The sequence below is a fragment of the Candidozyma pseudohaemuli genome (genome assembly GCF_003013735.1).
Source record: "Candidozyma pseudohaemuli strain B12108 chromosome Unknown scaffold00001, whole genome shotgun sequence".
Lineage (NCBI taxonomy): Eukaryota > Fungi > Ascomycota > Pichiomycetes > Serinales > Metschnikowiaceae > Candidozyma > Candidozyma pseudohaemuli.
Window position 1 is genome coordinate 903,164 of NW_020194435.1, and position 24,049 is coordinate 927,212.

The 24,049-nt window shown below is 45.7% G+C and overlaps 13 protein-coding genes across 13 annotated transcripts; 7 read left to right on the forward strand and 6 right to left on the reverse strand.

The window, feature by feature from the left end:
- Positions 1 to 799: 799 nt before the first annotated feature.
- C7M61_000389 (uncharacterized protein) lies at positions 800 to 3,799 on the forward strand (the record flags this gene model as incomplete). Its single annotated transcript, XM_024855837.1, has 1 exon — positions 800 to 3,799. One exon carries the CDS (start codon positions 800 to 802, stop codon positions 3,797 to 3,799), a length of 3,000 nt encoding a protein of 999 aa, XP_024715436.1.
- Positions 3,800 to 4,010: 211 nt separating this feature from the next.
- C7M61_000390 (polyubiquitin-binding protein) lies at positions 4,011 to 5,021 on the forward strand (the record flags this gene model as incomplete). The annotated part of the gene is made up of 1 exon (XM_024855838.1): positions 4,011 to 5,021. The coding sequence occupies one exon, from the start codon at positions 4,011 to 4,013 to the stop codon at positions 5,019 to 5,021; it is 1,011 nt and encodes a 336-aa protein (XP_024715437.1).
- Positions 5,022 to 5,075: 54 nt separating this feature from the next.
- On the reverse strand, positions 5,076 to 5,732 carry HPT1 (hypoxanthine phosphoribosyltransferase; the record flags this gene model as incomplete). The annotated part of the gene is made up of 1 exon (XM_024855839.1): positions 5,076 to 5,732. One exon carries the CDS (start codon positions 5,730 to 5,732, stop codon positions 5,076 to 5,078), a length of 657 nt encoding a protein of 218 aa, XP_024715438.1.
- Positions 5,733 to 6,780: 1,048 nt separating this feature from the next.
- LHS1 (Hsp70 family chaperone) lies at positions 6,781 to 9,381 on the forward strand (the record flags this gene model as incomplete). The annotated part of the gene is made up of 1 exon (XM_024855840.1): positions 6,781 to 9,381. The coding sequence occupies one exon, from the start codon at positions 6,781 to 6,783 to the stop codon at positions 9,379 to 9,381; it is 2,601 nt and encodes an 866-aa protein (XP_024715439.1).
- A 139-nt stretch (positions 9,382 to 9,520) lies between these two features.
- C7M61_000393 (uncharacterized protein) lies at positions 9,521 to 11,144 on the forward strand (the record flags this gene model as incomplete). The annotated part of the gene is made up of 2 exons (XM_024855841.1): positions 9,521 to 11,108; positions 11,137 to 11,144. 2 exons carry the CDS (start codon positions 9,521 to 9,523, stop codon positions 11,142 to 11,144), a joined length of 1,596 nt encoding a protein of 531 aa, XP_024715440.1.
- A 25-nt stretch (positions 11,145 to 11,169) lies between these two features.
- Positions 11,170 to 12,150, reverse strand: BUB2 (Bub2p; the record flags this gene model as incomplete). Its single annotated transcript, XM_024855842.1, has 1 exon — positions 11,170 to 12,150. The coding sequence occupies one exon, from the start codon at positions 12,148 to 12,150 to the stop codon at positions 11,170 to 11,172; it is 981 nt and encodes a 326-aa protein (XP_024715441.1).
- Positions 12,151 to 12,757: 607 nt separating this feature from the next.
- C7M61_000395 (uncharacterized protein) lies at positions 12,758 to 13,618 on the forward strand (the record flags this gene model as incomplete). Its single annotated transcript, XM_024855843.1, has 1 exon — positions 12,758 to 13,618. The coding sequence occupies one exon, from the start codon at positions 12,758 to 12,760 to the stop codon at positions 13,616 to 13,618; it is 861 nt and encodes a 286-aa protein (XP_024715442.1).
- Positions 13,619 to 13,691: 73 nt separating this feature from the next.
- C7M61_000396 (aminodeoxychorismate lyase) lies at positions 13,692 to 14,349 on the forward strand (the record flags this gene model as incomplete). Its single annotated transcript, XM_024855844.1, has 2 exons — positions 13,692 to 14,315; positions 14,347 to 14,349. The coding sequence occupies 2 exons, from the start codon at positions 13,692 to 13,694 to the stop codon at positions 14,347 to 14,349; spliced, it is 627 nt and encodes a 208-aa protein (XP_024715443.1).
- A 197-nt stretch (positions 14,350 to 14,546) lies between these two features.
- SER2 (phosphoserine phosphatase) lies at positions 14,547 to 15,470 on the reverse strand (the record flags this gene model as incomplete). The annotated part of the gene is made up of 1 exon (XM_024855845.1): positions 14,547 to 15,470. One exon carries the CDS (start codon positions 15,468 to 15,470, stop codon positions 14,547 to 14,549), a length of 924 nt encoding a protein of 307 aa, XP_024715444.1.
- A 181-nt stretch (positions 15,471 to 15,651) lies between these two features.
- PDR17 (Pdr17p) lies at positions 15,652 to 16,737 on the reverse strand (the record flags this gene model as incomplete). The annotated part of the gene is made up of 1 exon (XM_024855846.1): positions 15,652 to 16,737. One exon carries the CDS (start codon positions 16,735 to 16,737, stop codon positions 15,652 to 15,654), a length of 1,086 nt encoding a protein of 361 aa, XP_024715445.1.
- A 657-nt stretch (positions 16,738 to 17,394) lies between these two features.
- Positions 17,395 to 18,417, reverse strand: C7M61_000399 (uncharacterized protein; the record flags this gene model as incomplete). The annotated part of the gene is made up of 1 exon (XM_024855847.1): positions 17,395 to 18,417. One exon carries the CDS (start codon positions 18,415 to 18,417, stop codon positions 17,395 to 17,397), a length of 1,023 nt encoding a protein of 340 aa, XP_024715446.1.
- Positions 18,418 to 18,532: 115 nt separating this feature from the next.
- On the reverse strand, positions 18,533 to 19,909 carry C7M61_000400 (uncharacterized protein; the record flags this gene model as incomplete). Its single annotated transcript, XM_024855848.1, has 1 exon — positions 18,533 to 19,909. The coding sequence occupies one exon, from the start codon at positions 19,907 to 19,909 to the stop codon at positions 18,533 to 18,535; it is 1,377 nt and encodes a 458-aa protein (XP_024715447.1).
- A 1,298-nt stretch (positions 19,910 to 21,207) lies between these two features.
- On the forward strand, positions 21,208 to 24,038 carry ALD5 (aldehyde dehydrogenase (NAD(P)(+)); the record flags this gene model as incomplete). Its single annotated transcript, XM_024855849.1, has 2 exons — positions 21,208 to 22,743; positions 23,634 to 24,038. The coding sequence occupies 2 exons, from the start codon at positions 21,208 to 21,210 to the stop codon at positions 24,036 to 24,038; spliced, it is 1,941 nt and encodes a 646-aa protein (XP_024715448.1).
- Positions 24,039 to 24,049: the final 11 nt, after the last annotated feature.

Here is a 24,049-nt window from a genome sequence, read left to right on the forward strand (position 1 = left end):
GAATAAAGTAAGTAGGGCTAAAAGCATCGACTTGTGGCACAGTTCTTACAACTGCCGAGGTGCGACTCCCTATTACCTTCCACGGCTGCAAATTGTGGATGTATGGCTCTGTAATCGCATATTTCGTTTTTTGCTTCAGTGGTTGATTGCTGTGTAAAAAGGTTGGAAAAATGGGGTGTTGTGTGGTTTTTTAGAAAGAATGTTTCATTTGCGTTTTAGAACGATTTGTAGCTTTGGATACTAATTCGCAGAAGTATCACGAACTTTTTCTCTCTGAATTAGTAAACCGTAAACTCGAGCAAAGGATTTTCATCTACTTAAGAGACAAACTAATGATTTATTCAATTAAGCCATTCTCATTAAAATGTATGTCAGTATAGAGGCAACACGAGGCCAGAAGACTAGTTAGAAAGTGTCTTTCGGTCACAATCGATGACCATGAATTCTGGCACACTTACTCGACGAAGCTAGGGAGTTTCAAATCAGAATAAAGTGCTTTAGCTAGTTTCATCGAAGCCCGTCACCAAGCATCGCTTACTTTCCGAAAACTTCACTACAACTCTTCTCTAATGAGCCGGCACCTGGTTTGTGCGAAGTAGCTAGAACACTTCGCTAGCCAAAATTTGCTTCGACAACATAATTAGTTATCACATTTCCTCTACATTTGAATGATTGCCGCCGTAATTGTGTAATTGGTCGTAGTACCCTGTGACTTGGTTCAGGTGATGGTGTGCGCACGCATACCTTACATTTTTCAGTGGTTATTTTTTTTCATACAGAAGCACCACCAACAACCCAAATGGACAAAGAAACCCTCCTCAAGGCGTTGTCGGGCACCCTTGATGCCAGCTTACAAGGCAGAAAACAAAGTGAGCAGCAGTTGCGTTATTTTGAAGAACAGCCGGGTTTCACCGCGTATCTTCTTGACCTCATCACTGACTCCAGCATCAACCTAGGAGTCCAGGCCTCCGCTGCCATCTTCTTCAAGAATAGAGTTTCTAACTACTGGGTTGTCCCTGATGTCAAAACGGCAAGCACAAGGTACATTCAGCCAAATGAAAAGCCGATAATCAAGCAAAAATTGATAGAGGTTTTGAGCCAAACTTACAAAAGCCCGGTGTTAAGAGTCCAGCTTTCAACTTCGGTCAGTAATATTCTCAATGCCGAGAAGTGGGATGATCTCACTGAAATAATTCCAAAGCTCATCTCCGATACCTCCAACATCGACCATGTCTTTACTGGTTTGATTTGTCTTTTCGAGTACACCAAAACGTACCGTTATTCACACGAGGGCAATAGAAATATTGTCCTCGAAGAGGTCGCAGAGAAGATGTTCCCATTGTTGGAAACCTTGACCGAAAGCCTTTTAGAAAACGATTCTGATATCTCAGATGAATTGTTCTACTTGATTTTCAAGATCTTCAAATATTCCACCTACTCAACATTGCCCGCATATCTCACAGACTCATCGAAACTTGGGACCTGGTGCAAATTCCATATCTTGCTCATAAACAAGCCTTTGCCTTCTTCTGTGTTACAAGAAGAGCCATCAGAAAGAGCCACTGTCCCTCGTATTAAGGCTGTGAAGTGGTGCTTTGGTAACTTGCACAGACTCTTGTTCCGTCACGGTGGTGGAGTTAGTACTCCTAAGAAGGATTCAGAGTTTTCAAGAACTTTCTTGTCCACTTTTGTCCCCGAAATCCTCAATGTGTACTGGCAGATCATCGAAAAGTGGTCTTCCAAGGACGTGTGGTTGTCTGAGGCCTCTTTGTACCACTTGATTGGCTTTTTGGAGCTGGTTATTGAAACACCTGCCTTCCCATTGATCGAAGAGAAGTTGGATGCCATCGTCAGACACGTTCTCTTGCCAACACTCAATGCCAACCAGGAAACCATCGAGCTTTATGAAGACAACCCCGAAGAATATATCAGAAGATTCTTCGACGTTAGCAGGGACAATCCAACAGCTGATACTGCCTCCATCAACTTTGTTTTCCGTTTGTCCTCCACCAAATTCTCCAAAACTGGTAATACCGTGCTTGCAATCCTCAACGACGTATTCCAGAAGAGGGCCTCCGACAGAGAGAATTTGGAGTATGCTTGTCAAGCAGAGGGCGCTCTTCGTGTGCTTGCAACTATCTCCATTAGACTCAACAAGGATCTGAGCCCTGTCAAGGGTCAAATTGACCAGCTCTTATACTCCTACGTTTATCCAGAGCTTTCAGAGGCAGTCATTGCTAAGTACCCATGGCTTACTGCCAGAGGCTGTGACACAATTGCCATGTTCATGCACAAGTACAATGACCAAAAGATTTTGCAAGATATCTTCCAGGCTATTGTCCACTGTTTCCAACAACAGGAACACTTCCCTATTCAGTTGACTGCCATAGATGGTTTGCGTGCTTTGGTCGACGAAGACTTAGTGGCTGATCAGGTTGCTGGCCAGGCTCCTCAATTAATGGGTGTCTTGCTTGACATGTCGAAGAACTTCGAGAGTGATACCTTGAACACTGTCATGGATGTGTTTGTTGAGAAGTTTGCAGCCAACTTGGAGCCATACGCTAATGAGCTTTCTATGCGTTTGGCCGAGCAGTTCATCAAATTAGCCAATGAGATCTTGGAGCAGTCTTCTCAGAATGGCGGCATTGATGTTGATAAGGAGTACGCAGCTGCAGGTGTGTTGAACACTTTGACGTCCCTTGTTATCTCCATGAATGCATCGCCTCAAGTGGCCAGCAACCTCGAGGTTATTCTTAAAGACATGATCAAGTTCATCTTGGAGAACTCAATGGCCCTGTTTTTGACTGAAGTTGTCGAAATCATGGAATCTATCATGTTTAGTACAAACCGTATGTCCCCTACGATGTGGGAGCTTTACGAGTGTGTGATATCATGCTTTGATACTTACGCCGAGGATTTCTTCGACAGCTTCCAGCCATTCTTGGAGGCCGTGGTGTTGCATGCTTTCAGCGATGAGGAGATCACCGTCGACAACAGTAATGTGCAAGCAATGTTCAAGATCTGCTTCAAGATGTTGCAAGGTGATATGGTGGATCCAGTGTTCGCCCACCATGCATTCGAGTTGATCGAATTCTCAATCTTGACTTTGAACAAGAGATTCGTTCCATTTTTGCCCGACTTCTTGGCCGAAATCTTCAAGATATATCAAAGCTTGGACGCCCAAGAAGCATTTGATGGCTACATGTTGCACTACTTGTCGGTGTTGAAGATATTCTTCGCTTGCTTCTGCGTTGAGGCCACTGGAACGTTACTGATCATGAAGCAGCACGATGTCACCAAATTCTTCTTCACAATGTGGGTCAAATATAGTGATGAGTTCAGATCTGTTTATGGTTGCAAATTACAGATCCTCGCAGCCCTTTCCATTCTCCTGGAAGCTCCATTAGATCACCTTCCAGCACAAGATTTGGTCGGCGAGACCGTCGATTTGCTCATCTCCAACTTGGAGTCTCTTCCACACGCCATTAAGGCCAGACAGGATATTGTTGACAGAGACAATGGTGTGCGTACCACAAGCAGAGATTTCACGAACGGTGATGATGATGAAGATGACGAGGACTATTACGAAGAGGATTTGGAGGCTGACGAGGCCGAGCTTGAGGCCATGAAGCAAACACCACTCGATAACTACAATGTGTTCTACCTGTTCGCAGAGAAAATCAATCAAGTCCAACAGCAGGATCCACAGAGATACCAGGCGGTTTTTGGAAACTTGGACGAATCGCAAAAGGAGATTGCCAACAGGATTGTGCAAATTCACCTGCAACACCACCAGTAGGCTGGAGGTTTATCACATAGGCTAAAACGAGTGCAGTATAGCGCATTTTCATAGTAGCTTCTCGCAACACTAAAGTACTGTATGTGACATCAAAGGCGAACTCCAGTACCACTTTTGATCTTCAACCTTTCACCCAAAAGTTCTAAATTTTCCGGATAAAATGTTCTCTGGATTCGGATCAGGCTTCTTCGGAGGCCAAAACTTTTCTCCGATGAATACGAGATTTGAGGATTACTTCAGATGCTACCCTATAGCCATGATGCCTGATAACGTCAGGAAGGACGACGCCAACTTTGGAGGAAAGATCTTCCTTCCTCCTTCAGCTTTGAACAAACTCACCATGTTGCATATCAGATACCCAATGTTGTTTGAATTGACGAATGAGGGTCTGGACAAAAAGACACACAGTGGTGTTTTGGAGTTCGTGGCCGAGGAAGGAAGGGTGTACATCCCCCAGTGGATGATGGAAACGCTTGAATTGCAGCCGGGATCTTTGGTGAAGATTGCAAATCACGATTTACCCAACGGCCAATTCACTAAGCTCGAGCCTCAGTCGGTTGACTTTCTCGAGATCTCAGACCCTAAAGCGGTTTTGGAAAATGCATTGCGGAAGTTCTCTACATTGACGATAAATGACATTATTGAGATCGATTACAACGACACAAGATACGGAATCAAGGTTTTGGAAGCAAGGCCAGAGTCTGATTCTAAGGGTATCTGTGTTGTTGAGACAGATTTGGAGACCGAGTTCGCCCCACCGGTGGGATACGTTGAGCCTGAGTATACTCCAAAATCTGTGAAGCCATCTACCACACCAATAGATCCTTCCAGCGTCAAGAAGAGTGCAGGTGCTGGCACTATGGCTCAATCGATCAACTTTGCCAACCTCGTAGCAAGTGGTGGCACAACATCATACAAAGGCAGTGGCCAGAAGCTCTCGGGTAAGGCGACTGGAGATGAGGACAAAAAACTCACCATCGATGACTTGGATCCTGACATCCCTCCTGCCCCCTTGCATTTACCGGCGAACCAGCTTTTCCTTGGATGGCCAGTCACACTTCCCACACCGGAGGAGTCTGAGTCGGAGCAGCCTGCGCCTACAGCATTTTCTGGCGAAGGCAAGTCATTGAGGCAAAGCAAAAAGAGAACCAACAAGGGCAAAGACCACCCTCCTTTGAAGAACCACAACCGCAGCCCTGACTACATCGAGATTGATGATTAATGATTCTAATTATGATACTTCCTAGACCACTGTGGCCTCTGGATTTTCTATTATTTACTGCTCCGTGGTAGAAGGGAGGAACACGTCGTTGCCTTGTTCCATAGCCCTCTTGGTATGGTAGACAATGTCATCGGACTCCCATGGGTAAGCGATCCACACATCTGGCACAGTTCTTGCGGCGAAGTAGTTGCCGGTCTTCATGATCTCGTCTGGCAAACCAGCCTTCTTGGTCTTATCCTTGTCGTGGAGAACAAAAATGCCGAACTTTGTGTCTTCAGGGTTGGCACCCTTAGCCTTGGCTTGCTCGGTGACATCCTTCTTCAACTCAGATACAGCATAATGCAAAGTGGTTCTAGTGTCGTCAACCTCGTCAATGATCAAAATGTTCTTGTTGACCAAGTCCACCTTGGATTGAGCGTAGTCAATCCATTGGGTTCTGACAACCTGAGTGCCGACCTGCTCAGCCTGAGTTCCAGCGGTCTCGATATCCTCGTAAAGAGACAAGATAATGGCCATGATTCTGATGTTAGGCTGACCTGGCTCTTTCAAGAAGGTTCTCAACATACGAGCTGGGATGAAACCTCCACCACCGATGGCGATGATCAAGTCAGGCTTGAACTGCTTGATCTTTTCAGAGGTCTCCTGACACAACTGGTGGATGTTGTTGTACGTAATGTACATTTTCGTAGCTTCAACGTCGGCGCTGTCCATCTTGTCTTGTTTGCGAAGATTGTTTCTGGCGTGGGAAGGAGAAGTTCCTTATAAGTGCGTGATGAGAATGGGATGAGGGAAGATAAGACGGTCTTTTTACTCTTCGCGACTTTTTTTTCTAGCCAATGCGGTCAAGCAAGGGTCATGGAAATATTGTACTTGAAGCATTTGTTTAAGGTGATGGCTCAAGGATCATCAATTTGAATAAATGAAGTTTTTGATTTTGCTACTTCTAGGAGCTCTGATGGAAAGTTCGGAAATCGTGAATAGCCTCCGAGGCATCTCCGCGGGTTACTATAATTTCGCAACCACGAAGCGCAGCGCCTGCTTCAATCCTTTGCAGCAGCGGAAACAGTATTACACGTGGCAATCTTCTGAGAGACAAGAGATCAATATTTGGGCTATGAGAATGACTGAATATGAAGGCGGTGGCGAATTAGGTGACACCTGTTCAGTCGTACGGCTTAGGAAGTACATCCAGCGAGGATCAGTATTTTGACTTGAACAACTCGATAGAGTCAACCTTGCTATGAATCTGACCAGCTTAGGTTAGAAATGTAAAATATTATAGAAATCCAGCTCTTAACCTTCTGGCTACCCTAGTTGGGCACTTGACATACAAGGCATTTGGTCTTAGTATCATGCAGTACAGTCTCTCCACGATTACCTGTTCAGGCGATTGCAAAAAAGTCACATATTGAAGTGAAGACGATGCATGGAACGTGAAATGACAACAAAATTACGGAAGTTATACTAGCTCAAACCGGAAGGTGGAGGATCAAAAGTATACTTCTTTGGAAGTCCAGTCACCAGGGTTTTTTCCACGTTGGGCCCTTCCCCACCTTGATCGTCGACCTCACGGTAGTGCACACGGCAGTGGCCACTATGTATCGAGATCTAGCTGGAAAACAGCCTACAACTTCTTCTTCATTGACCTATACCCCCAAACACGATGAAGTTGACTGCTTTACTTTGCTTACTTTGGAGCTCTCTAACGCTCGCGGCCATTGTAGGCATCGACCTTGGTCACCAATTTTCAAAAGCTATTATGGTGGCCCCCGGCTTGTCTTTTGAGATTGTCGTCACTGATGAAGGCAAGAGAAAAGACTTGAGTGCTATCTCTTTGAGACCTACTGTTGAAAAGGGAGAGTTGCTTGACGCTGACAGGGTGTTCGGTGCCAAAATTGGCTCGCTTTGCTCGAGGTTTCCCGAGTCCTGCGCTGCTAACATCAAGGCCCTCTTGGGTAAGCTGATTGACGACTCCACAGTCCAGGAATACCTCAACCGCCACCATGGTGTGAGCTTGACTTCCGACAAACTGAGAAACAACAGTGTCAGCATGCAGTTGGGTGCTGATGCCAACAAGTTTGAGTTCCCCGTGGAAGAGCTCATGGCCATGACTTTGAACGAATTGAAGGAAAGAGTTCTCAATGAGTTGAAGAACCACAGACAGGCCAAGAACATTGCCGAGGATGTGGCTATCTCAATTGCCCCATACGCCTCCCAGGCCGTTAGAAGAGCCTACTTGGACGCTCTCCACTTGGCCAATTACTCCTCAGTTTTGGGTCTTGTTGACGAGGGCACCGCCGTGGCTAGAAGTTACATCGGTAGCAGAAAACTCAACGATGAGGATGTTTATGGTGAGACTGTTAACCACATTATTTACGACTGTGGTGCTGGTTCCACCACTGCCACATTGTTCTCCTACACCTATTACGAAAACCAGACTATGACCTTAGACATCCAGAGTGTTGGCCATGATGATTCTTTTGGTGGTGAATTGTTGACTCAATCCATTTACGAGCTTCTTTTCGAACGTTACTTGAAAGAGTTCAAGTTGCCCAAGAAGCACACCTTGTCTCCAAAGTTGGCTTCCAGACTTCTTGAAGCGGCTGAAAAGGCCAAGATTATTTTGTCTGCCAACAACGAGTACAAGGTCACTTTGGAGAACTTCCCTGACGAGAAGGACTTCTCCACTGTCATCACAAGAGATGAGTTCGAAGCAGCTAACGCCAAGATTAGAAAGAATATCGCTGATCCCATCAACGAAGCCTTGAAGAACAGTCCAACTGGTCCCAAGTCTATTGATGACATCAAGTCTGTTATTTTGAACGGTGGCTCGACTAGAGTGCCATTTGTTCAGAAGGAATTGGTAAACTTTTTGGGTTCCGAGGACAAGATCGCCAAGACTGTGAATGCTGATGAGGCATGTGCTTTGGGTACTACCTTCAGAGCCTACGAGTTGAAGATGATCGCCTCCAACCCTTACAACGTCATACTCACTGACAGAATTTTCAGCGACTTTGATGTCTCCATCGACGGTGCGCAAGAACCTCTTTTCCCTAAAGGGTCAGCATCGGGATCCACTGTCAAGAAGTCTTTGGGACCTGTGAACAAGAAGGCGAAGAAAATTGGCTTGTATGAAAACGGTGCTCTCTTTAAGACCTTCTCGATTGAGAACTCCGTCAGCAAGGCCAAGAACCTTAGGTGCGACAACCCTGAAGTCTTTGGTACTTTCAAGATTGACCAAAACAAGATCGTTACTTTGTCTGCTCTCACTGTGGAGTGTAATGAGCCAGAGGTTGAATCTACTGAAGAGGAGACTTCAACCGCTGTGAATGCCACTGCTCCTAAGAAAACAAAGACTCCTCCAAAGGTGAATTTGCCAATTCCTGACGCTGATTACACAAGTGTGAACCCTCTTCTGAAGAAGCACCGTTCAACCAGTGCAAACAGATTGGCTCACTTGAAGCAAAAGGATTTCGATAAGATCCGTGTGTCGGAGGTCAAGAATTTGGCTGAAAGCGCTTGTTACGAGTTGCGTGCCTACTTGGAGGAACATGGTGACCAAATTCGCAGTGAATTGGGTATTGAGAAGTTGGAGAAGCTCGAGGGCATCATTAGTGAAACTCTTGAATGGTTGGACTACGAAAGTGACCACGCCACATTGGATGAACTTCAGCAGAAATTCCAGAAGATCACCACCCACAAAGCAGAGGCAGAGGACACTGTCAACATGCTCAAGAGTGACTTATCTATTGAGGCTCTTCAGAAGGTGCACCAAGAGGGTGTTGAGATCTCTTCCCTGGTTCAAGCTTACTTATTGGAATACGGAAGCCAGATTAACGAGGTCAGAAGCAGATATGAGGCTGTTGATCTTGACTTTGATGTCGAGAACGACAAGATCATGAAAAAGCTTTACGGTAGCGGAACCAGCGAGGGCACCAAATTGGACAATCACTACAAGGAATTCAAGGTGGCCTTGAGAACTCTCTCAAACACTATCGGATTATCAACAAGTGCCTTCAACAAGAGAAACAAAAAGGAGGTGTTCCAGGAAGCTGAAGCCGTCAGAACTTTGATTGTGAAGATGGTCGAGGACATCTTGCCCCTCCAGCTGAACCATGAGACAAGATTGGAGTACTTGTTGACCAGACTCAAGACATTGACGAAGCAGAAGGAACAAAGGGAGGCTAAGGAGAAGGCCAAGGCTGAAAAGTCTGCCCAAGTTGATGAGAGCGCCGAGACTGAGGAGGTGGAAGCGGACCCTGTGGAGCAGGCCGATCCCGTCGAACCTTCTGAGCCCGTGGAGGCCAATGGACCTGATGACAATGAGCAGGAGACAGAGGAAGTGCACGACGAGTTGTAAGCACAAATAAAAGAAGGCGGAAAACTGGGATTCGCCATTAATTATTACCTATACATATATATCGTATCGAGCAGCGTAGTGCGCATATAGCATGCATCGAAAACTAAGATGAGATGTGCGACAGATACCAACTACAGTGATGCTGAATAGCAGAGATAGTTACAGAACTGGTGACTACTCCAGCTATGTTTCTAGTTCTCAAAGAGATACTAGAGGTCGAGGATTCCGAGAACGAGAAAGAGATCCAAGAGACAGAGACACCAGAGACCTGAGGGACAGAAATGGCGATAAAGGAAGAGGCCGTTTTGATCGAGAATATGGTCAGGATCGAGATAAGAGGAATAACTACAGATCTTATGATAACAGGAATGACGACAGATACCGTCCAAGAAACGACAGGTATGGGTACAGAAATCAGGGCAGTCGATACAGAGACACAAAAAAGAACATAGACCCAGATGCGGGCCTCACCAAGGAGCAGAAGATAGAAAAGTACGAGAGAAAGCTAGCATCCTTGATGGCATATCCAGTGATAGAAAAACTACCTGTTCTAGGGTCACAATGGGGCGTCAAGCCAAAAGGATTGGAGAACGTTACTGCTCAACGTGCGAAGCTCTCTGGGTTATTTCCACTCCCTGGGGCACCTCGGGCGGCAGAGGATGCCAAGATTGGAGACCTTCTCAAGGACTCTTCGGAGTCTGGAGTGTTGATGGCTAAATCGAAGATTGACCCACTTGACTCCCGCAACTCATGTATCATAATAGCGAAGGGATTGGACTTTAGCAAAGTCGCCTATCTCAAGGTTGCTGATCTCTTTGACCAGTTTTTGCGGTCTGTCGATCTAAAAGGCGTTACGCTCAACACAAACTATGAAAAGCTAAAAAAGACTAAGGACGACACTGCGTTGATCATCGAGTTCAAAACCAGTGTGGCGGCCACATTGGCCCTAGCACTCGACGAGAAAGAAATTCCGGCATCGTCTGTCGCTCACGATGGACTACAAACTTCGGGTTCCCTTAAGCTCTCGCTCACTCGTCCTGGTGAATATGTTGTTCAATGTCTTCCCCCATACGAGTCAGGCGACGACGATTTGAAAGATGAAGTCATCGACAGCCCAAGAAAGTTAACCATTCAGGTCGATAAAACTACGACAGAATCACAGCTACAAGACGCATTGACAGAGATCGCTCCTCTCCGAGCATTCAAATTGTTACGTGAGGTGGGAACCAAAGAGTCCGTGGGGCTAGCATTCGTCGAGTTCTTCATCGATCCCAAAATTCATCCGAAGACCAGCGATGCCGTTAAGTTGGTATCTCAGTACGCTGGTGCTGCACGTCAGCTTCCGATGATCAAAAATGTAACCTTTTCATGCATTAAGGTGTCAGAACTGGGTGACATCAAAACGAGCATTCAAGATTGCCCTATTGAGCTCAAAACTTTACGATCCATGGTGCGCAATGAGTATGTCAAGTACCACGCCAAACTGACGGTTATACAGATTATTAATGCTGTCACTCCGAACGACCTTCTAGATGATGTCAACTTCAGATTCATTCACCATGATATCAAAGAAGAGGCAGAAGTTTTTGGTAAGGTTGTCTCCCTTCGCATTCCCAGACCGCCTCACGATTACACCCCTGGGATGCAGCTGCATGTCAGCCAACCTGGGCTCGGCAAGGTATATGTTGAGTTTGAAGATGACAAGGCTGCCTTGAATGCAATCATGGGTCTCTCAGGTCGCTCTTATAACGACAGAACGGTGATCTGTGCATTTTATAGTCACCATGATTACCTGTGCGGGTTACTATAAGATGTTGAAGCATTTTTCATATTGGCCATGAAATGCTTTAGCTCTTGAGGGACCAGTGGGTCGAATCCATGTCTTGCAATAAGACTGTACAAATCCTTCGGAAGCTCAGGTATGAAGCTTAGACTTAACTTGATTATGTCGTTCTCTCTCAAAGGAGGGAAGTTTCTTAAAAGCTTCATAGGCTGTGACGATTGGAGAAGCGCCGACCTGCTCATGATTAGCTGCGCCACGACGAAAAGAATGTTCATGTGAGTTCCATATGCAAATAAAAAGTCCCAAAGTTTGATCAAAGAGTTGAGCGTTGGGGTACACGCACACAACGTTAGTACTGACGGAAAAGCATAGATCTCTGCCTTGAGAAATTTAGAGTCCAAGTAATCACTTAAGACTGGGTCAATGATGCGAAGGACGACGTCCACAAGACTCAAGCCGGTATGGACACCATCTAGATTGGCGGTGACATATAGTGGAAGTTGGTCGTTGACCAAGTGGTGAAGCAAAGCAAAGGCTTGAGGCTCACTGCGATGACAGGAATATGCTATGGGTGCCAACAAAACATTCATGCCTTGAACGTAACCTACTTTGTTCTCGGGCCGTGAGAGGGCGACCGCCAGTAGGATCCTGGTCAATGACTCCTCACTAACTTTCGAATGGAAGCTCTTGTCGTTCATGAGTGTTCTGAAAGTATCGTTTTTGATTTTGCGATATAGATCGGGAGGCAACTTTTCAGGAACCTCTGATATTAGTCTGGCATATTTGCTGGTTGGATAGACGGGCACTCTGCACAATATGGACCATACGTGGGATCGATATGGGCATTGGTCATAGCCATCAGGAATGGTGAGTCCTTCTATTAATATCATATATCGAAGTTGGCTTAGACTTGTATCTAGGATTATTTGAGGCAGCTCAATGAACTGCTCGATGGAGTCCTTCTTTCTCCCTTTATTGAGCTCCATGGTAGATTGGTGGTTTTGTTTTGGTGAAATCAATAGATAAACACCGCGCCTGTATGCACCTACAGTCAAGACAGTAGACCCTTGAGTAAAAGAACACTTGATCGTCAAGACAGCATGGCATATCAGAAAAAAAAAAAAAAGTAATAAATTGAAGTAACGAGTCTAGTCTGGATTATCCAATCTTTTGCTTCTAGCGGTTGAAGGCAATACGCGAAGAGGTTGTAGTCTGGATACCCTCAACTGCTCATAAATTCAAGGATATCAATATTTGAAATAACTATTGCTATGTCCTATTTAACTACATTTTGAGTGGGATTAAATCAGTTCAGATCTCTCGGACTTTCAAATGAAAGTGTTAAGAAAGCTTCATTGTGGCTGCAAAATCGCTCCATTCCTTTGCGATAAAGTTGACTGTACTAACGGAAATTAAAAAAGAATATACTGAATCAAATTTTTTTCCCTACGAAGACGTAAAAAAGAGAAAAAATCATGTTTGAGGAGCTAGAACAGTTTTCATTTTCTACTACTGGTGATGTGACCTGCACTGTGCGATCCATCGCTGAAAATGCCCTAGGCAGAGTTCACCAGTTTTTTCTTACATTCCAACATGCCTGTCACAGAAATCAAGGGTTTTCAAGTACTCCCACTTCGGCTACCGGACAGTTCAGGGAAACTGTACCTTTATTTCAGAAAGCATGAAGTCAAGGGCAACGCTGTAGCACAGCTGCTCTCAGGACGGTCATTATTCGTCTTCAACCTCCCCATCCAAACGACACATCAGGTCGTCAAGAAATATTTTCAGCAGGTTGCAATCGGTGCTACTGTTGAGAGTTTCATTCCCAGCATCCTTACAGATCTTCAGGAAGATTTCTACGTGGACCTCACAAAACTCACATCGGATCTCGAGTTCGACAACGAAGATCCCACCAAAGAGATTGCAGAGAAGCTCCCGAAAAACTGTGCCATTATCACTTTCATTGACAAATCTTCCTTCCAACTAGCATTCAACGCATTGAAAAAGTTATCAAATGACGCTAAGACCACCAACTGGCCCGTGCCCTCATTAGGCTCTGCATTCCTCCAGAAGAAATACCAGAAGCAGATATTGGATGCTGGAAAGTTGTCAGTAGCAGTGGCAACAGCGTTGGCCGACTTCAACAGGGCAGAGCAGGAGCTGATGGAGGATTTGAAGAGAAGCACTGAAGTGGTAGACGAGGATGGCTTTACCTTAGTGGTGGGCTCCCACCGTAAGACAAAGGCGGGTATCATGGGTAAACAGAAGCTTGCTTCGACCGTTGGACTAGAAAAGGCCAACAAGAAGCTCAAGAAGAAGGAGAAGGAGGACTTCTACAGGTTCCAATTGAGAGAGAAGAAGAAATCCGAGATGAATGACTTGCTCCAGAAATTCAAGCAGGATCAAGAAAGGATCAAGGCCATGAAAGAGAAGAAGCGTTTTAGACCATATTAATGTATTATAGACAATAGACGGACACCTAGAATTTCAGTATAGACATTTCGCACCCACATCAACTACATCTGTCATGAGTGAGACTGGGGAACCTGAGACAATTGCTTATGAAACATTCATCGATCTGCTTCAATTTGATCCTTACAAGCTAGATATCGATAAATTACAACTTTTATCGACAATCAGGTATGATCCTGGCCTCACCTCCAATCAACCCACTACAGTTGCAGATGTCAAGAAGGCTAACTTCTTCTGCTTCTCCGACCACATCGATAGACTCAGGTTCACTGCCGACTTTTTCACATCATCGTTGAAGAACGAGAAGCTAGTTGAGGATCTCTTTCCCTATGAGATCACAGAGAAGTACATTTTTGATCAACTTAGGAACACCTTATTCGAGTCTCAGGTGAGGCTCGATTTACCAATGAAGGTACGCCTTTTGATGAATATGAATGGTGAAGTGACCATTGAGCTACACGAGACTCCTGTAAGAGAAAATCTTCTTGACGGACTAGACGAAGGCAGCCTTTTTACAGAAAAGTTCGATTTGTATGTCCAAAACGAGCCAGTTTTGCCCTCTCCGTTCACCTCCTTCAAAACCACCCACAGGACAGTTTACACGAATGCCAGAAACAAGGCACTTCCAGGTCAGAGACCAGGCAAGGAAGAGGTCGTTTTGGTGAACACCTCCAACCAGGTCATGGAGGGATCCATTACAAATATTGCAGTGAGAAACGAGAAAGGGCAGTGGATCACCCCACAATTGACCTCTGGCTGTCTATGTGGGGTAGCACGAAAGATGCTCATTCGTGAAAATCGCATATATGAGGGAAGCATATCAAGAAGTCTGCTTGTGAAGGGTCAAGACGTTCTACTTTTCAATGGCATAATGGGTGTCGTCAGAGGCACCATCATTGATTTCGTCTAGTTACTCTATAAGCTTCTTGATGGCCTCATCATTGAAGCCCATGATGTATAAAATGTCTTGCAAAGACTTAGTGTTGAGGCAGCAAGGGGCCTCTTTCTGGACCTTAGGTTTGGCATTCCAGGCCACACCCCAACCAGCGACGCTCATCATCTTCAAGTCGTTAGCTCCGTCGCCAACAGCCACAGCTGACTTGGTGTCAATATCATGTTTCTCTGCGATTTCCTTTAAAAGCTGAGCCTTCATGTCTCCATTAACGATGGGCCCAAAAGTGGTACCATTCAACTTCTGTTCCTCGTCTACACCCAAGTTGTTGGCGTATGCATAGTTTAACCCAAGCTGTTCTTTAATGAAAGATGCCAACGGTATGAAGCCACCAGAGCAGACAGCCATCACAACACCCAACTTTGTCAAAGCCCTACAGAGCTCCTTGGCACCATTGGTGATATTGAGCTTGAGCTTGAGTTCGTCCCATAGCGTCGTAGCGTCAATGCCTTTCAAGAGAAGGACACGCTCGCGCAAGGAGTCATTGAAATCCAACTCACCATTCATGGCGCGCTCGGTGATTTCAGCAACCTTGTCTTCGATATTGGCGTAAGCTGCGATCAACTCAATCACCTCTTGGTAGATCAAAGTGGAGTCCATGTCAAAGACGAACAACTTCTTGTCCTGCCTCTCAGATGTCTTCTGGAAGAATGTGTCGTATTTTGGATTAACCTTTTCGTTCTCATGCTTGATCAAGCTGGCAATCAAGTCTGGCGTGGCTGTCTTAACTTGAAAGTCGATAACTCTATTCTTCGAGAGCTCCTCTTTGCCGAGGATCTGCAAGTCTGCCGTGACAGTGACAAACTTTTCTATTTGCCGCTGCTCCTCATTGGAAAGAGCGGGACCATGCGCTATAAAGGTCAAGGAGTAAGTCTCAGGCATCTTGTGTCAAATGATTCAACAACGTGAAGAGTAATTTCCAATGCAGGTGAATCAATTAGTGGGCGTCGCGCATGAAGATCTACAAGGCTGCGAAATGGGTAACCTCGCAGACAGATATTGAAAGGGACAGGAGAATAAAATCAAATGTGCTGTTAAAACTATGCATATAAATAATAAGTGTCTATGCGGCTTCTTCGTGTTGCCGTCTCAAGTCATACTCACTCAAGCCAATCTCTTCTCCTAGCCTCTTAAAGTTGGCCATGTAGCGTTCATGCTTCTCATCTCCAATGCGGTTCATTTCCTTCCAGTAAACATCGTGAATATATTCAAAGTCGAGCATACCGTTGAATTCTTTGTCAAGTTGCTCTTTGGGGACGAAATTCTCAAACGGCTGGTCATAGATTGTCTTCAGACGAGTGTATGGATCGATGAACGGACCGACGAGTTTGAAGAAGGTGTAGCCAATCCATGGAATATTAGTGAAGAGACCACGTCCCAATCTTTCGGGATAGTGGTTTTGTAAAATGTGTAAAACTTGCTTGGAGATGCTGAGGGAAGGAAATTTGGAGGAAAGCTTGAGGTGCTCTGGAGCAGCCTTGAAGTCGATCAATAAAGCAAGGCCATCCTGGCCTGGTGGCATAAACTGTATAACTCTTTCTAACATGAACACCAAATGCTGCACTTGTCTCAAAGATGCAGACGTGTTCTGGTATCCGTTTCTAAGATATAAGCATGGTCTATTATCGTTATCATAACCAACAATAAGGTTCTTGCCGGTGACATTCTCTGCCTCGACGAGCTCTGGCGTTATGATCTTTCTAGGGTCGCTGTGGCCAGGTACAACCACAACACCAAACGTTCTTCTCCATACCATGGACTCTTTGATTCTTTTGATGGTAGGCTCAACCTTCCATTTGGTTGCCCTCAAGTAACGCAAGAAACATTCTTTTGTAAGCCAGGCCTTCTCTTCCGCAAGTATGGGGTGTGTTGCAGCGTTTGCTGAGTCAGACACAGGGATTTCATTCTTGATGTATTCCTGGAAATATTTCAACACATCGTTATACTTGGTTTCTTGTTCTTTGGTGAGATCAAACACAGGTGGTTTGATGGGGTTGACGGGCGCTTCAAAAGGAACGTAGCGCTTGATAAGGCCCTTTTTCGGGGCCATAGATGAGACAGAAGTAGCCTTCGAGGAGACCGAAACAACATCGGGCTCCTGAGAGCTGTTGCTCTCGTCATTCTGTCCACTTTTTCTCCAGAATGGCATTGCAGCAAGCTAAATGTGTCTATTATTCACGATGCAGATAAATGTTATTTCTATTTTTTTAACATTGTTCCGCAGTGAAACCGAGCGCGTCGTACCCATATCTTCTGCAGGGACTCTTTTCCCGGAGAGGCGTCCTTGAGCCCGGTAGTTAACCGGAAATGACCGAAACATCAAATGAAACAGATTATTGAAGATTTCCTTGCATGGGACTGATCGGCCCACTTTCGGGGCATTTAGCCGAGTTCGCGGGGTGGGCTACCCTCCCCAGACTCTGGAACGATTAATCCGCACTTCTGTACAAGTCACATAGTAACACCATGTCTATCAAAGTCACCGTTTCGTCAGACCACACTGAATCTCCAATTGACAATCTGTTTGTCTTGAAAACTGTCGAGGATCAGATTGACAACATTGATGCCGTCAACATCTTCACCGAGAAGCTTTGTGGGGCATTTAGTACCAAGAGTTCGAAGCATAAGTTTCTTATCCTGGTGACGAGAGTAGCTGCTGCAAACGACCTACAGAGCGACTTGAAGTTGCTGACCTCTGTAGGCGCAGTTTGGGAGCCCAAGAAGGATGGATACATCACAGTGGAAGCAATCCCTAATGACAAAGGGAGATACTTGATCACTGTCTTCTGGATCAGTATCGAATAACTTATTTTTGACGAAAGAACCTACCGTCGTCGAATTTGCTTTGGAATTCATCGAGCTCATCGCAAATATTAAGAAGCTCATTGAGCTTAGTCTTTGGCACCTTCTCCTCGATCTTGGTCTGGAGAGTCTCCAATAGCAGGCGAACCTCGGGATCTGTGTTCGGATCGAACTGAGCATCTTTAAGCTCCTTGGGTATAGGCGTCGGAATGTTGCTTAAGTTGATGTCATCCGGAGCGTGAGAGACATCTAAGTGGAAGAGCTTCTTCTTTTCCTCAGCATCTCTAACGCTTCTTGCTTGGATTGATGCCGTCGTTTTCTTGAAGTCCTCCAAATATTTTGAATCCTCATCAAGAGCTTTTTTGATCTTCTTGTGATACGCTTGTAGCTCTTGTAGTTGCTGGTTCTCTGCCAGTAGATATGCTTCATAGACAGCTTTCTTTCGTTGGACCTGATCTATGTCTAGTAGATTGTACAGCTCAGCTTTGGCACCTCGCACTCTCACTTGCAACGACTTGACTGGCGGAAGTTTGGTCATTTTGAGTCTTGCTAAAAAAGCTTTCGGTAGTTTGTCGCTTGTCCAGTGGTGAGAAAGCACTCGTTGTGCTTCTGCAACTTTATAATGTTCATTCGTACTGCCCTTGTACCTTTCTAGCGTTTTGCTGAGTGCAATGTTGAAAACGTTATCTAGTGACCGAAATTGTTCTGGTTCTAGTTTCGTCCAGAGGCGGTCAATGACCTTGGCCGGTACTCTTTTCTTGTACTTCTCACGTTCAATGCCCATGGGATTCTCGGGATCATAATCGTCATTACCATCACGATCAGATCTAGTTCTCTTGATAGCTTGACCCGGTACTAATTGCGGTCTAGGTCTCGATTCTGCTCCCTCGGAGTCGCTGAGACCTGGGGTAGTCAGTCTAGAGTACCCAGAATCATCCCCCAGAAGAGCTAAATCGTCAACATTATCATCTAATGAGAGTTCCGGAGCTTCTCGATTATCAGCAACATCTGGTTCTGGTGACGGCATGCCAGTTGGAGCGGTGTATACGGTTTGTTATTGTGTATGGGGGTATCTGTTTACTATGCGCGATGCTTATATGTAGCTAATCTGATGGGTGCAAAAAAGAACCTGCCCGAGTATGTTATTTGATGATGGCTCCGTCGGCCTTTAGTGTTTTGTAAAACTTGAATTCGACTCTTTCGGTAGCCTCAGAGAGTGTCTTACTGGTGAGACCAAAGCGTACACAAAAGTAGCTTTGAAGTTGCTCGGATATCAGTACTATCTGCTGAGTAGTCAACGTGTTTTTCACCAAATCCAAGGGATTATCGGCCCAGGGAAGCTCTTCTCTGCTTTGTGGTTCGTCAAGCGAAAATATTTTATAAAGTTTTCTCGTGGTAAGTGGTAGATCGTCGTTTTGGGTGATGCGATTTTCAGGAATGAGGTTACTTTGAATCCAGTCAAAGTATTGGGACGTATCTTCCGTTGACATGTCTAATGCTGATTTGATCGACATTGAATGATGTTTCGTATCGAAGCAAGGAATATTTGTTGTGTTATTCTTCAATCTGGCAAGCCATTCTTCGTGGCTTGGTACCTCTGGAGCTGCCGTGAAGTATATCTTGATGACCAACACGAGAAGCGCCACATATTGCGTTTCGGGAAGTGTACTGTGCTGCTTCCATGAGGACGAGAGTTGCCCTTCAGTCACTCGGAAGCCAATTCTGTGAAACATTGTGAGAAGACGAGGTGCGTCCTTGAATGAAAGGTCCGTGAAGACTCGAAAAGCTCCAGGGTAGAAGACCTCAAGAGGGGTCTTCCAGAGTTCTGCGGGTGCCACAATTAGTGCTAGCTGGACTATCTTTAGGTAAAACTGGTTGTCTATGGGTATTGAAGATGCCGAGAACAAGCGTGTCGCCAAGTTGGATTGCTGAATGAAAGACTGGGGAATTAGCGAGGAACCGTTTATAAAAGGCGTCTTGTTGTGCCGTAGTAGGGAAAGAAAGTCATCCACGTAAACAGGATGCTGATTGAGCTGTCTCATCGCGAGGTACACCAAGACGTATAGATCTAGGATCGTTGGAGACTTCAGGTCAAATGCTTTCTTGCAATAACGAACCCAGAAAATCTTTGTTAGGAGCGCAACGTTTTGCTGAAACAGTTGATCACCAGGAACTAACTCTTTCAGGATCATGGGTATTATCTTTTGGAGCACAAGCTGCCCTATCTTGAAATGCAAACTTCTCGCCTCTTTGCCGTACAAACGAACCTTTTCCAAGGGCGTTGACGGCTGCGTTGGAACAGCAGACGTAGAGACACTGGAACCAAATCCGGTGTCATTGATCAGGAGATTGATACGTCTTGTTTGCGTGTAGTTCTCTCCGTCATCATCACCGAACTCGACATTTCCCTCAACCACATGACCATACTGACAGATTTTTCTGCCGGCATAAGTTCTATATAGTCGAGATCGGCAGTTGTCGATGCCACAGAGGGGTCCTCTGATCCAGGTTTGGGACATGAAGAAGAGGTAAGTGGAAATGCAGGACTATGAGCTTGAAGAGAAGGGGAGGCTAGTGGATCGAGGACCTGAGGCATAAGGTCATGAGCTATGGAAGTTTTTGATCAAATGACAAAAAGAAACGTCTCTAGGTGAGAATTGACTGTTTGGATGGTGGTTTGAAGAAAGGATTCCAGAAATCGGTGATTTGCAGCCATTTCCGATAGTAAAACATGTGGGCGAATGGGACCTCTACAATTCCGTGAACAATCCTTAAGAAGCATAAGTTTCTAAGAAAATTCATCTTCAAGAAATCCAATTAGATAGCCGGGTGTGTTGTATCCCCTCGTCCCCCTCATGACCGTACTCACAATGCACCTGGACATCCTCCACGAGAAGAAAAAAAGAGTCGCCGAGATTGCAGACCCTTACCAGCACGAAAAAAAATAATATGTCACAAGATTCTAAAACACCCAGACCAAAACCTTATATAAGATCGCCTCCGATCTAAGACATCAGCAGCCGTATCTACGAATCCATCCCGTTTCAGATTTTCCGCCAATACCCGAGCGGCACCTACCCCCCCCAAAAACAATGGTCTGCCCCAGCCACCCCGGATCTAACTTTACATCCCCTATCGGTTCAAGTGCACACTAACAATCCCTCACGTCACTAGTCTTGCCCCACAGCACCAAAGTCCGGTGCGCGACCAAAGACCGACGCTCAATGAGCCCCTATGTTTCAAGAACTTGTCGGGACTACGGCCGCTTTCCGACTTAGCCTCGCTTCGGATGTTAGGGACTTTTACAACGGCATTTAGGGACCAGGTCACCTCGGCGTTAGCTGCATCAAAGCCACGAGGCGATTGCGAGACAGCATAACCGCGATTGCCATCGGGCCTAAAGGCCTTCCACAGTGTTATATGCACACCGCACACATTATAGTCAATTTGTCTGAATTTTTTTTGGCCCTTTGCGTTGCGTATGGCGCTAATTTGGCAATTGCTTCTATAACCACTATGGCCTCCTGCAGATTCATACCCACTCAGCAAGCGCTCTTATCAAAGCGGACACTTTCGGAAAAGTTTCCGCCTATCGTCAAGGCCCATTTCGGAATGTTAGAGCCAATGACCGAGATAAACCGCTTCGGAGTAGCTCCTCTCGGTTTTAGGCACTGCGATATGATCGCAGGAACCATCCTGCACCACTCGAAGCCCGAAGCAACAGAGGAGAAGCGCATCTGGTGTACCCCACAGGTGAGGCGATATATAAGGCGCCAATTCCACCTCAATTGCATTCCTTTTCTCTTTTCTGTAGGCAATGTTTAAGCAATCACTCAGACAAAGTTACAGAAGCGGCGCCGGTGCCGTCTTGACAGCCTCTAGGCAATACTCCAACTTGCCATTGACTGTGCCTGTCAAGTTGCCAAACGGCACTTCTTACGAGCAACCCACTGGTTTGTTCATCAACAACGAATTCGTTTACCCAGTCCAGAAGAAGACCTTCGAGGTCATCTCCCCTGCCACCGAAGAGGAAGTCACTCACGTGTACGAGGCTAGGGAGGAGGACGTTGACAATGCTGTCAAGGCTGCTCAGGATGCTTTCAACGGCGGCTGGTCTGGTTCCGACCCTTCCGTGAGAGCCACCGCTTTGCACAAGATGGCCGATTTGATCGACGCCAATGCCGAGACTTTGGCCCACATTGAGGCCTTGGACAACGGTAAGTCTCTCATGAACGCCAGGGGCGACATTGCTCTCTGTGCTGGAATCTTCAGATCTACCGCTGGTTACGCTGACAAGATCTTGGGCTCTGTCATTGAGTCTGGTGACTCCCACTTCAACTACACCAGAAGAGAGCCCCTCGGTGTGTGTGGTCAGATCATCCCATGGAACTTCCCATTGTTGATGTTCACATGGAAGGTTGCCCCAGCCCTTGTCACTAACAACACAATTGTCTTGAAAACTTCTGAAACTACCCCATTGTCTGCCTTGTTCTTCTGTAAATTGCTTCAGGAGAACAACGTCCTTCCACCTGGTGTCTTGAACGTCGTCAACGGTTTCGGTAAGATCACCGGTAACGCCATCACTGACCACCCTGCTATCAGAAAGGTTGCTTTCACTGGTTCCACTGCTACTGGTAAGGCCATCATGGCCAAGTGTGCTAACACTTTGAAGAAGGTTACTTTGGAATTGGGTGGTAAGTCTCCACACATTGTCTTCAACGATGCTAACGTTGAGAACGCCATCAAGAACGTCATTACTGGTATTTTCTACAACTCCGGTGAGGTCTGCTGTGCTGGTTCCCGTTTGTACATCCAAGAGGGTATCTACGATGAGTTTGTTTCCAAGTTTGTTGCCGCTGCTGAGGCTGTCAAGGTCGGTGACCCATTCGCCGAGGACACTTTGCAGGGTGCTCAAAACTCTTGGAACCAATTGGACAAGATCTTGAAGTACATTGATGCTGGTAAGGCTGAAGGTGCCAAGTTGTTGTCTGGTGGTGAGAGATCTGAGGGTAAGGGCTTCTTCATCAAGCCAACTATCTTTGGTGACGTCACTGAGAAGATGAAGATTGTCACTGAGGAGATCTTCGGTCCTGTCATCACTGTTCACAAGTTCAAGACTGTGGACGAGGTTGTTAAGTTGGCTAACGACACCGAGTACGGTTTGGCTGCTGGTATTCAGTCTGAGAACGTGCACGTGTGCCACGATGTTGCCAGAAGACTTAAGGCTGGTACTGTCTGGATCAACACCTACAACGACTTCCACCCAATGGTTCCATTCGGTGGTTACGGTGCTTCCGGTATGGGCAGAGAGATGGGTAAGGAAGTCTTGGACAACTACACCCAGACCAAGGCCGTCAGAATGAAGATTCTCGCCTAAGCAAATTGACAAATATATTCATGATTTATCGAGATAGTAGGGTGTAGTACAAAGTTGACACTGATAAATGGCTGCGAAAACCGGGCATGAGCTATGTTTTCGATTACGCAAATGAACACATGCTATTGGAACACTGGAATCATTCCAGTCCAATTCTAGTAAAAAGTATTATACTGTTATTTCCTTTAATCACGTATAGAACATTGTCCAACTAGCTGTATGAAGGCATATCTGATAATCTAAGACTAGGAATGGGACTCACTGCCTCTTCAAATAGATATCAATGACTCTAGTCACGAGAACCGTTCAGCAGCCTTCCGATATCTGTTGCAAATTGCTCTTCTTTCTTCAATTGTAACATTGTCGAGCTACTAACCTGTACTTCGGCCCGGGAGCATCCTTAGAATACACTACAAAACTCAAAATTGATTTTATTTATAATAACACAGCGTCGACGTCTCTGAGAGAGATACTTCATTAGCTTTTTTTATGGTAAATTCTTATTGAAGCCTGACTATGGTGCTACACTGTAAGCGTGGAGTACGGGTAGGTTCTCACGTGCCGCGTGTGACTGCGAAAGACACCTCTTTCACCTGCACACAGAACCATCTCTCCCTCACTGCGGCAGCGCAGTACCTCCTCCAAGGAAAACGAAAAAAACTGTAGTGAGAATTTTTTCATCCTTTCGTCTCCACAACTTTAACCAGTATCCACAAGATGGTATGTGAAATCCAACAAAGCATCACTCCAATAAGCAGACCAGCTATTCCACAAGCTTAAAACTCCAACCCGAAATATTATTCATTGTGTCTTTTTTTTATTGGTGATGTTCATGTCCATTTAAACATAGAGTACTAACTTCCCAGAGTGACGCTGTTACTATCAGAACTAGAAAGGTTATCACCAACCCATTGTTGGCCAGAAGACAGTTCGTCATTGACGTCTTGCACCCAAACAGACCTAACGTCTCCAAGGATGAGTTGAGAGAGAAGTTGTCCGAGTTGTACAAGGCTGACAAGGACGCTGTCTCCGTTTTCGGTTTCAGAACTCACTTCGGTGGTGGCAAGTCTACCGGTTTCGGCTTGATCTACCAGTCTGTTGCTGACGCCAAGAGATTCGAGCCAACCTACAGATTGGTTAGATACGGTTTGGCTGAGAAGGTTGAGAAGTCTTCCAGACAGCAGAGAAAGCAGAAGAAGAACAGAGAGAAGAAGGTCTTCGGTACTCAGACCACCCACGCCAAGAAGGTGGCCAAGAGAAACGCCGATTAAGCATTCTCGTA